Source organism: Mytilus galloprovincialis, chromosome 8, assembly GCF_965363235.1.
Source record: "Mytilus galloprovincialis chromosome 8, xbMytGall1.hap1.1, whole genome shotgun sequence".
NCBI lineage: Eukaryota > Metazoa > Mollusca > Bivalvia > Mytilida > Mytilidae > Mytilus > Mytilus galloprovincialis.
This window is the reverse complement of record NC_134845.1, coordinates 19,126,469-19,139,548: the sequence shown is the minus strand read 5'-3', so window position 1 is coordinate 19,139,548 and position 13,080 is coordinate 19,126,469. Positions and strand designations below refer to the sequence as shown.

Below are 13,080 nucleotides of genomic sequence, written 5' to 3'. Positions count from 1 at the left end.
GATTATTTGTTTTCTATTTAAAATCCTATGCAAAAACTCTGTCAATTCACAATTGATGCTATGAAAATGTTGTGCAAGCACAGAGAATGTATCACAAATTTTAAATCTATGATTTCACATTGTTTTCTGTCAGTTTTGTATTTTAAGCTCAGACTCTATCAATTGGTGATTTGATGTTACAAATAGCTGTTTACTGGCTCTGCTAAGGCGTCACCGGTAAACTTAATTTCAAATCACCAATTGATGCTGTCCAAGCTTAAAATACAATACAGTTATCTCGTTATTATCAATCTGGCATATTGATGATGTCCAGTAATGATACATGTATGAGTCTATTTATATTGTGAATTTACAAACAACACTTTTATATAACACTTTGATTTTTATAAAGTTGGGGAGAGGGGTCATATTGGAATTACATAAGTTACAGAGCTTCCAGTCAATCTATATGGTTTCTTCTTGTAAGACAACAGTTTGAGCAGAATTTGTTTGTTTGTTTCAGGAAGTTAATGAGTTGGTACAGAAAGTGTCAGGATCTGACCAGCCTGTACCATTATGGGTGGATGAAATAGAACCTGACCCTACATCACAACCAGTCTTATATTCCTTACTCTTCAGATTTAAGGTATGTTTAGTTTCATAGAGGTGAACCTAGTGTTATAGATAATTAAGTTTTGTGTATATGAATATATTACAATGTAATTAGATATAGGAAGATGTGGTATGAGTGCCAATGAGACAACTCTCCATCCAAGTCACAATTTGTAATAGTAAACCATATAAGTACAACCTTCAACATGGAGCCTTGGCTCACTCTGAACATCAAGCTGTAAAGGAACCCAAAAATTACTAGTGTAAAGCCATTAAAACAGGAAAACCAATGGTCTAATCTATATATAAAAAACAAGAAACAAGAAACACTTATGAACCACACTACCAAATGACAACCACTTAACATCAGGATCCTGACTTAGGACAGATGCAAACAAATGCAGCGGATTCAAATGTTTAAATATGTACCTACCTTCATTCTTACCTGTAACAATAGTGTAACATCACAACATAGAAGGACACACTATATCAATTGAAATGGCTTAACTCAATCAAAATACATTTACACAAACAAATACACATACAATGAACGAATAAATTTGATCTATGACACAATATAAATACAAAATCAATAAAATAAGGGGTGAGATGTTAAACAATATATACAGACAACCATTACATTTGAAAAAAATCCCAACAACATATATGTATGTCTCTATCTTAAGCATTTATATTAAGGACTTTTTGTTTGATTTTTCTACAAATATTTATTGTTAATATTTTTTTAGTAAATGTTTGCTATCATGTATTTACCTTTTATTTCTTACTACAAAAAATGTATATAATGAGACATGCATATCTTAAAACATATAAAATATTCTTTTTTAATTTTTGGGTTTATTCCTAAATGCTTTGTAAAGTTATAGTTTCTTTTATCTGTACACCTTTGAAAAAACCCAAGATGTCATCCGAAACATACAATATCAGTACAAATGATCAACATAGTCCTGATTTGGTACTTGTATCAGTTAATTAAATCTCACATATTTTACATTAATAGGGTATACAGATAACAGCTACCACACCTACATCTAGTGCAGTGAGACTTGAGACAGGGTCTGTTGATCTAGAGATCTCTAACAGAGTACAGATGGCCAAGAGTGAAGACAGTCCTAGTATACCTACTACTTCTAACAACCAGAAAATGTTTATCAAGGCTCAGGTTGATCTAAATGTAGCCCTGGGACAGTTACTGAAGGTAAATTAAAACAAAATTGTAGCCACTAAATTGAATATGAAATAAAGATAAGTGGTACTATTGCAATTGAGTCATCTTCATAATAGTGTCAAATAAATCATATTTAAGCAACTTTATGGCACCATGCAGCATTCAACAATGAGTAAAACACATACTGTGAAATCTATTGTAAAAGGCCCCAACATGATTTAATGTGAAACAATTTATAACAAAATATGAAAGGAAAAACAAATATGACAGAGGGCAAGCAATGTCAACCAATGTCATCAATCACTGAATTATAGGCTCCTAACTTAAGACAGGCACATATAGATTGTAGCCAAGTTATACAGTTATACATGCTTGTAAATGATCAACACTCCACTAACCTGCAACAGCACAACATAAGAACCAAATGTAGAAGTCTTGACTCATCAATTCTGCACGAAGCACAAAAAAACCAAAAAACAACAACAAATGAAAGTCATAGTTATAAAACATTTACTTCTCTCTATATTGGGGATTAATTTGTGTTTACCAATTTCATTTTCTTTTATTCTTTTGAAACTTTGTAGAATACTTGATCAAGTTATACAACCATTACCCAGGCAAGATGGTTGCGCAATGAGTAAAACATGCTGTAAAATTTTATAGCTTATGCATTATAGATCAAATATTAAAATAAGTGTACTGCATGAACATGGTTCAGTGAGTAGTTTCAACAAAAGTTAAAAAGTCAACAGTATCACTAGAGTAATCATTTTAGATAAGAAATGTACATGTTAGATGGTTTTGATGATAAGTTATTTTCTTACTTATTTCAGAATGCTTTATTTGAGGAAGCTGAACCTGAGTTCCAAACCATGGCATTTTTCAAGACAAAAATAGCAATTAGAAATGCTCTTCAGGTAAATATTCTATATATATATAAATTAGAAACAAATTTACATTGACTAAAACAAATTCTATTATTAAGCTTTCAAAATTTAATTTGTGTGCTATATTAATACTTTAGAAAATATGACAAGAGTGAAAAAAAAAAATGTTTTATAAGATGGGAGGGACTCTGTCGGTTTTAAAACAGTCACAATTTAGATTTTGGAAAAACTTGTTTTAAATCATCCAAAAAAGATATGTTGTTTACCATAAAAAAAAAGAGATATAATTTGTATTTTATGTGTCATTTATGATCCAGAAAATTATTTATTTTGTATATTGTCCAGATTAAATTCTGGAAAAATGTGATGAGTGTTGTTTACTATCCAGAGAAATAATTTGTGTTTGTATATTTCCAGGATGAGATGATACCAGGAGTATCAGCAGACCAGGAAGCTCTATTGATTACACTAACCAGACCTATAATACTCATTCAACCTTTAGCCTTTGACAAAGGTAACACAACTTTCTTGAAAGAATTATTTGTTTCCTGTGAAGATCATAAGACCATCATTTGCCTTCTGTAAATTCAGAAATTATTGTGATGTATTTGTCAATGTGGATAATACCATTGGGGAGTATTGCAATAAGAATTTACATTCTGATATCCAATATTTGATATATATATCTGTATGCAGGTTTCTAAAAGCACAATAATACATTTATTCTAAACACTTCATGGATTACAACAGTATTAGAGATTTATAGATTGTTGTTGATCATCTCAATGAGATTGATTTTCTCGCTTGAACCGGGACGGTGAAAGCAAGAAAAGCAGTCAAGTTGAGATGACCAATGATAATCTGTTTATCGCTTTTCTACCTATGACAAAGTTGTCAAATTCATGTCAATTTCATTAGCAACGCCACTTGTCTCCTTAGTTTCTAGGGATAATTTTCCATCAAGCGAGAAGCATGATATTATCAGATTATTACATGTCATTTTTCATATCACATGTATTATCAGCCCTAGGTTCAATATCAGCCTAAGAGCCGTATGGCTCGAGGGCTGATATTGACCGAGGGCTGATAATACATGCGATATGAAAAATGACATGTTATGATCTTTTTATCATATGCTTCAACAGTAGAGAAAAATAACAGATTCATATATTGATCATTCTACGTGGTTCCCGAAAAGATGTTGAAAGAGTAAAAAGTTCACGGACGTCAGACCCAAAATTTGATACATTCAATATGAAATCTTTCTATCATATGCCTCAACAGAAAAAAAAAACACATTTTAATATGGACAAAAAAATAATTCAACATTATACATAATGAAAATTGTTTGGAAAAGTGAACTTTTTAAAAGTAACTTTCTAAATTATGTTTCAGAAAAACTTAAAAAATGCATTTATTTAATTTTTTTTTTTTTTTTTTTTTTTTTAATTTAATTTAATTATTTTACACAATATACTTTCCAGTATTCAAATAATTGTTTTGTAAACTACTTTGTAATGTTTTTGACTGAAAACGTAGCATTGAGGTGTATTTTCCGGAATTTGCCGAGTATCACCGGAATGCCATGTGATAATGTTACGGAAAGACTTGTAATAACAATCGAAGCATGTGATAAACTTTTCATATTCAAATATGGAAAATACTTTAATTTAATGCTATTATCATACGGTAAAAATTGTATGCTATTTAGTCTAAGTATATGATAAGAAAAATTATCACAAAAAAAGATCAAAGAAAAAATGCTCAAAATAGCGATAATAATATGTATTGTATGACATTAAAAATAAATTATTTAATTTATTAATTTCAGCTGTACTTGTATGGTTGAACTACAAAAATGCCTATGAATACTGGACTGAACAAAGAATGGCATTGAATACTGAAGTAAGTGAGGATTATCTGCTGATCGACATAAGAAGATGTGGTATGAGTGCCAATGAGACATCTCTCCATCCAAGTTACAAATTATAAAAATAAACTATTATAGGTCAAAGTACATTCTTCAGCATGGAGCATTGGCTAACACCAAACAGCAATCTATAATGGGCAACAAAAAATGACTAGTGTAAAATCATTCAAACAGGAAAACCAACGTTTTAATCTACATAAAACAAACGAGAAACTAATGAACCACATAAAAAAATACAACCACTGAACAACAGGTTCCTGATTAAGGACAGGTGCAAAAAAAATGCAGCGAGTATAAACGTTTTAATAGGTGCTATAAACCTTCACCCTACCCTGAAACTATAGTGTAACATCACAACAGAGAAAGACAAATAGTATACTGGTACTAACAATCAGAACTAGTTGTTAGACTGTTTGTGAAGCACAGGCCAATAGAAAATATCGAAATATTTAAAAATGCTTGTAAAACAAAAATTCCGCCATCTTCCTGCAGTCATGCGTGTCATATTTGATATAACATTTATTTTCCCTACAGGTTCAGACTGCTACAAGACAAGTGATTGGTCGGATTCCACAGTTTAACACCACAGCGCCATCTACCTTCAGTACACTATATCTACAGGTTACAGTAGATGATATGGGAATATGTGTACCTGTAGAGAGTGTACAAAGTCAGGTAATAGTTTGGTTCTTGGACAGAAAAGATATAATTAAACTCATCATAGATACCAGGATGAAAATTTTGTACGCCAGACCTTTTTCGTTTATAAAATACTCTTCAGAGTTGCTCTAATAAAAAATGTTAATAAGGCCAAATAAAGTACGAAGTTGAAGAGCATTGAGGACCCAAACATTCTAAAGGTTTTGTCAAATTCAGCTAAGGTAATCTGTTCCTGTGGTAGAAAATCCTTAGTATTTTCAAAAATTCAAAGCTTTTATATATGGTTTATTACTTCCTGTTGGTTGGTGTTAAGATACATGGTACATTCCTCTTGGTCATGGGGGTACTTAAAAAAAATTACTTCTGACCCTATTACCTCCTTTTTAATGGAGTAGCCCGAATAGTATTTTAAAGTAAACATGTCCATCTTGGATGGCAATTTTAACTTATCCTATCACTTTCAACCTGACAACTTTTGTTTACTTACTACCTATTTTAGGATTATCAATGGTCATTATCAGCTTTGTCAATCATGGAACAGGTAACAAAACCAGATGTTTATAGAGTCAGTTAATTGGTTTATGTTACTTTATTTACATTAGCTCATTACCTGTTTATTGTTCACCTAACAAGTAAGCAAACTGTAAGAAGTCTTAACTCTTATACATAAGCAGATAAACTAGCTGAAGTTAAATAGATGCCAAAGAATAATAGGATTATGTTGGAATAATTTACATTCAGCGCTTTGGCCTTTATTATTTGAATTTTATTTTTTAATGTCTGTAACATTGCTGCACGTTGAAGAGAAATAAAGTATTCCTAAGAATCATGTAAAGGTACTAAAATGTGTATCAGACTCTTCAAATGGATTCCTTGTGTAGGAACTGAGCAAATATTTCATGCTTTCTAGCCAGGCATTATACTTTTCAGTCGTTTAATGATCGAAACCCAATATAGTTTTAGGTCTCCTTTTCCACTCTCAACATGCAGAATTGGTATAAAAATATTACAGTCAATGTTGGCCTCATCCAAAATTGAGTTCAATTTGTTAACATGCCTTCAGTTTGTTTTCTGTACGAATAGTTGCATTTCTTTGCTGAATTTGAATTTCTTGTTTGTTGAAATACTGAAAATACAAAACAGATGTTCAATAACTTTCATCACCTTTGTTTTTCAACACATTACATGATCTGTTCCTTTATATTTAGAACATGACAAATTTTTATTTGACACTGTTTTGGTAAACAATACAATTCAAGGCATTTATGTTCAGTCATCAGTTTTATTGAGAATATTGGTATTATTAATTACAATTTTTAATACTTTTTCTTTTATGATTTAATGTGATTAAACAAAGTTCAATAGAATATCAATGAACAAACTGTTCACTTTTAAAAGATTCATTTCACTTCATTTCAACTTAGGTTTTACATTTACATTTAAAAACTTTTCATTTTCTAATTAACAGAATACACATACCAGCAGATTTATAGACAGTGAACCAGGAGTTGCCTTGGTGATGACATTGAAAAGTACACAGATCTCTGCTTGTTCTTCTGGATCACTGGTCAGCAAGGGAAAATTCCAGGGTTTGTTGTCTTTCATTTATATAGAGTTCAATTTAATTAATTCAGTTGTCACATATTTGATCTGACCAAAGAAAATGTATTAGGGATATATTTGTTAAAATTTCAGTTTCCAGCATCTGATAATAAAACATTAGGTTAATGGAGCTACACCTGATATTCAGCTCTTAATGATTTGCCAAAAATGAATTTAAAACACAACATATACCTGGTAGAGAACTTTTTACTTTTCCAAATTCACATTCATCTTTGGTTGCCTACCCACACAACAATTTAAAAATCCAAATCCCTTTAAATGTTTTGTTAATGTTAAAGTCATAAGAAACCTCAAATAGAAAAAAAATATGCATATGTTTTTTATAACTAAATAGATAGTTTTCATCATACAACTTATGTACATATACTTTTTTCTGAGGAAAATTCTTTAATTTGTCCACATTTAGAAGAAATTTACTTATTTTCAATTGCTTCCTTCCAGGAAGCATTTTGCCAACATAATTTCCGTATGCATAGTGACCTGAGCGTAACCCTAAAAATCCAGTGATCGCAATACGCATGGATCTGTCACTGAAATAAGCAATTATCTGATTGTACATGTTAAACACGTGCTCAATACCCATGCTTTTTGTTATTTGTTTACTATAAGGTGACAATCGGTAAACTTCTGCTTCAAAACATGGCATTTAATGAGCAGCCATATTTGTTCAATCATAACAGACAGAAGGAAAAAAAATTGATGGTTAAACGATATATTTGCGTAAATAATGATAAATTGTGCACAGAGGACTAAGTTTATGATATATACATGGATTGGTTCAAGAATTGGATAAACATTATTTTTCACCACTCACTCATTTCATATGACTTTAAGATATTGTAGTTTTTATTGCATATCAGTTTAGAAGAATAGACAAAAATAAAATTGATTTTATTTTCAGATTTTTGTTTACGATTTGCCAATGATTTTGAAACCTCTTGGGATGATTGGAAGCCTGACTCTAAAGAAGATCCAATAATGAATGCCTGTGTTGTACCAGAGGGGACATATGAAGTTTGTTCTAGGACAATTAACAAACAGGCTTCAGGTAAGAAAAATAAGATTCATTGTTAATTCAGGAATGATGAATGTACCTGATCGCTAAACATGGTACTTGAAATATCTAATGGTCTCAGGCCATCCAAGCCAAACACATCTTTACTTAGAGATTCTTGACATACTATAGGTAGGTCTATATGTCGTTCTATTTTCTTGACTATATCATCAGTTTGATTTGACAATTTTTACAGGGGTTATTTTAGTATTTTGACAATAACATCTATTCTTTATTAAAGTCGTATGAAACCTCAAATTAAAAAAAATTATGCATATGTTTTTTTATATTTAAATGGATAGTTTTCACTATAAAACTTATGTACATATACTTTTTTCTGGAAAAATTCTTTGATTTGTCCACATTTAGAAGAAGTTTACTTTTTTTAATTGCTTGCTTCCAGGAAGCAATTCGCTGACATATTTTCCGTATATGCAAGTGACCTTTGCGTGACCCTTCTCGTAAAAATCTGGTGATCGCAATATGCATGGATCTGTCATTAAAATAAACTATTATCTGATTATTTATGTTATACACATGCTCAATATCCATGTTTTGTTGTTGATTGTTTACTATAAGGTGGCAATCGGTAAACTACAGTTTCAAAACACGACAATTAATTACCCGCCATGTTTTCACATAATAACAGACAGAGAGAGAAAAAAATTGACAATTATACGAAATGTTTGCGTAAAAAATGATTAAATCGTGCACATAAGACTAAGTTTATGATATATACATGCATTGGTTCAAGAATCTTATTTTTCACCAGTCACTTGTTTCATATGACATTAACATTTTTACAGATCCACATGGCAATGCTAAATGGATATTGAATGTCCAGTGGGAGATGAAAGGAATAGACGTTCACCTTGATACAAATATTGGGAAGAGGTTATCTTCCCTTGCTGCCACTTTAACTGCTCTAGCAGGAGAACCAGAAGATGAAATGGGAGAAGATGAAGAAGGAGGCCAGGATATCTTCTCCCCTAATGAATATGAGGTAACTAGACAAAATTTATTAAAATCAAATTCTTGTTGACATTTTTTGTGTCAAAGCTTAATAAAACTTATATAGTTTAATTATAATACCTGATATAAAACAGCTAATATTTCACCAAAGGTAATTATTAGCTCACCTGACCTGAACGGTCTAGTGACCTTTTCTCATCCCTTGTCCGTTGTCTGTTAACTTTTACAAAAATCTTTTCCTCTGAAACTACTTGGCCTCAATCATCACTAGGGTATCTAGTCTTCTCTGAAACTACTTGGCCAAATTTAACTAAATTTAACTAAATTTGGCTACAATCATCACTAGGGTATCTAGTTTAATAAATGTGTCATATGACCCCGCCTGCCAACCAACATGGCCGACATAAAGGTAAAATGCAGTTTTTGGCTTATATCTCTGAAACTGAAGTATTTAGAGCAAATCTGATGTGGCCCTGTAGATGTTCTTCAGGTTAAGATCTATCTGCTGTGAAATTTTGAGACGAAACTAAGTGCCAATCTGAAAAAAAATCAAAATGTTATAATTTCTACACATGAAACATCACACCAAAAACTATTGACTAGTTTATTTAAGTCCTGAAAAGAATTAAATAACCTTTTTTGTGATTCAAGCAATTACCAGAACCATGACTTTAGAAAACACCCATTTCTGGATTTAATAGTAATTTCCTGTCCATGTATTAATCCAGTTTTGACTTCATACGAAAACATATGACATCTTTTTTTGACATACGAAAATCGCAAAATAATCAGAAACAGTAAAAAATCTTAGAAAGCCTTGACAAAGAAATCTAGATACCTAAAAACCTTGGTCAAAACATGCTTTTAAAATTTGAGTACACATGTAATAGAAACAGTCAAAACCGTAAGCAGAAATTGTTATTAGTTTGAAAACACATCACACAAGATATATACAGACTTGACAGACCCATAGCAAAGGGGAGAATAAATCTTGAAATCTTTTTATCTAAATCATGAGTTGATTTACAAGTCATGGTTATATAATGATAGTTCAATGGTACATTATGAAAACCCTTCTTTTATAGACTGAGCCTTCCCCTAGAAGACCTAGCTTGATGTTAGAATCATTGCCAAGTTTTGTGTATGACACATCAATGGATCCAAAACAAAGGTTCAGACTGATTGAAAAAGAGATGAATGAACAGGCCAGGATTGTACAAGACCTAAGGTAAACATGGAATATTTGAATGTTTTTGTGATAAAAACTGTACAGGTAAAAAAATGGAACATAAATTATTGATGTTTTTCAGTGGGACATTATCTAGGTAAAACATGAAAATTGTTCAATAGACATCAAGAAGTCACCATACAATGGTCAGCTTAGGCAAGCTTTTAAGTTTTGAATAAAAAGGAAATTGGTATACCATGTGATATCTATAAGAAATTTGTCAATGGAAAAGAAGTAAGTATCAAGCACAGGCATGAAACATCTGGTTGGATAAACAAATAGTGTCAGTCTTTGCATTGAAATAGTGTATACTTATTGACTGGATTAGAGTGGAATAGTATGTTTATTGTCACTGAGGTGCAACCATTGCCACCTCTGATACAACTACTGCCTTGAGGAGTAGCCAAGGGCTATAGTTGTATCCGAGGGGACAATAAACTTACTATTCTGCGAATATCCAGTCAGTTAGTGTTTTATTATATCAAAAAAGACAACAGACACTAAATGGGGGTGTTAAATCAACTATCATAATATATAAAGCAGAAACCCAACCATAATGTTTATTTCATAAATATTCTGAAATGCTAAGGTTACTTCTTGCACTTACATCAACCCTATTTATGTAAAAAGCGACGTCGTTACTCCCATGGTATTTTCAAAATCCTCCAATCCTGTAGCTGCATTGGGAAATTCCGCGAAATATAATGATGATAGCGGTCAGATAGTTTCATTGAGGTCCAATAACTGGAAACTATTGACCAGTCCAATAGTTCCAACGCTTGCAATTTAAAAAAAATAGTCAAAATATTGTGTACTTATTTTATATAGAAAATGAGAACTGAGGTCTAATAAATAAAAATATATCTGGTGTTTCTTTTTCTCTATATTATTGAGAGTCCAAAACTTTCATGATTAATTTCTCTTAAATATTAGCATTTATGATCATGCTGATTGAGTTGTCTGTCCCTCATCTAGTATCCATGTGAGAGGATTTTTTTTGTGTATTTTTGTAGTGATTCAAATGTAGATTTTCCTCTTTCTTTCAAGACGTAAGGGATCAATTTTTTTTTTAAAGTTTTATATTGCGGATTGCCATGGCATTATAGTGACATTCTACAAATAAAAGATTTCATTCCATGTGTCTGAAAATTGTACACAATACACCTTATCACTATTGCTGAACATCACAGAAGTTCCAGATATGATATTTTAAAAATATATTGCATAATTGTAGTCTCAACAGTTCCTTCAATAGGTAATTATTTGTGTAGTTCTTGATAATCAAGTTTTTAACATGTAACAAATGTTTTATCAAAGGTTGTTGATATTTAAAAAGATAGGGTGTTGAAGTTTTATATCCATTCATAAACTCAAATATACAAATAAATTTTGTTTAGGAACTTACGGTAATGGTTTACTTTCTTTAGTACATAAGTGCACAGTACAATTATAGATGTGGTTTTACTGTGTTTCAGCAATGTGCACTTATACTTGCTAGCTTTGATTTTACAGGAAAACTGCAAAACTATAAAATTTTCAATATTTCTTGTATAATTAGTTATCAAAGATAACACTTATTTCAAGTGTATCAGATGCTTATTAGAAAACTCACCAACGATACCAGGCTTATAATTTTGTAAGCCTGACGTTCATTCAAATTAGTAGTTCGCTAATCTGAAAAGTTAAAAGGCCAAATTAAAAACAAAATTGAAGTGCACTTAGAAATTCTGTTTCCTTAAAAAGGTTTTGCCAAATAAAGCTTTTAAGGTACTCTATTCTTGGGTAGAAAATTCTTGAAACTTTTGAACAATTCAAGATTGTGTAAATAGCATGTTTATACATTTGAAATCATCAATGATAATTCATGTCAACTCTCAAAAAATACATGCTTAACAAAAAAATTAATAAAAAAATCAAAAATATATCTAGAGCATTAGATATAAGGGAATATAATTTCTGTAATTGTACTAAATTGTTAATCCATACTCTGAAATTTCTACACAAACAGAGCATTACATAATCAGCTGATAGTTTTTACACAAACATCGTGGTGTGATGTATTGGACAAAAAATCAAGAAAATATCACTCTAACCCCTTTTATATAACAGTGGTCAGGGCTAGTAACATCCCCTGATTAGGTCAACTTATTATTGTAGAAGATTCAATACATTTATTGTCTACTTGGGTAAATGGGATATTTTGCTGAAATTTTGAGAATTTGATTTATCAGAGTTTACTGTATATATATTTTGATATATACTGGTAAATAGTCTTGCTTGATTCTCAGAGAAAGATTTACTGATCTATTGGGTGTATACTAATACATTCATTTGCTTTGATTTGTTATTTATTTGTAGTTTTCTCACAACTAACAGATCATACCTTTATTAGTACAGTTCATATATGATTAGATTTGTTTTCCATGCCCACTATCAACCATTAAAAAAACTTTCATATTCTTTTGCCTCATTATTATTATCAAATTAGAATCTCTGAACACACTACAAAAATAGTAATTTTAAAAAGTAATTCAAGAACCTTAAGGATATACTTAGATGAGGTTTTGGAATTTGTGTTTTATCCCTACCATACAGGGTAAAATATTTTGCCCCATAACACCCATTTTTCTTCTCATATAAGGTTTCAACAGCACATAAAATGCCATTTATCCTAATTTTATCAGATTCCAGATTTCTTTGATTTGATTTGAGACCCAAAAAATACTAATGCAAATATAAGGTAAAAGTAAGAGTTGGCCTTTTCCCGCCATTTTTTAACACTCAAATATCTAGGATAGGAGCTCCATAACCTATCAATAATTTTAGCCTTATTTTGTTCCTTATCTAGTGCTCTTTCAATTTATAGTATCAATTTAAAATTCTTGATTTGTAAAATTTCATCTAAGTACATCCTTAAAAAATATTTAAAAGTAACTGAAGGAATTA

The 13,080-nt window shown here is 30.9% G+C and overlaps 1 protein-coding gene across 3 annotated transcripts in view; it reads left to right on the top strand.

Moving 5' to 3' along the window:
- Positions 1-13,080, top strand: part of LOC143085251 (bridge-like lipid transfer protein family member 1) — an 85,434-nt gene that overhangs the window by 39,430 nt on the left and 32,924 nt on the right. For all 3 annotated transcript variants that reach the window (XM_076261495.1, XM_076261494.1, XM_076261496.1), the window contains 10 exons: positions 503-625; positions 1,613-1,810; positions 2,614-2,697; positions 3,085-3,181; positions 4,499-4,572; positions 5,132-5,272; positions 6,726-6,846; positions 7,782-7,928; positions 8,741-8,937; positions 9,992-10,134. In XM_076261495.1, coding sequence (XP_076117610.1) covers positions 503-625; positions 1,613-1,810; positions 2,614-2,697; positions 3,085-3,181; positions 4,499-4,572; positions 5,132-5,272; positions 6,726-6,846; positions 7,782-7,928; positions 8,741-8,937; positions 9,992-10,134 — 1,325 coding nt within the window. The remainder of the gene's footprint in view (positions 1-502; positions 626-1,612; positions 1,811-2,613; positions 2,698-3,084; positions 3,182-4,498; positions 4,573-5,131; positions 5,273-6,725; positions 6,847-7,781; positions 7,929-8,740; positions 8,938-9,991; positions 10,135-13,080) is intronic.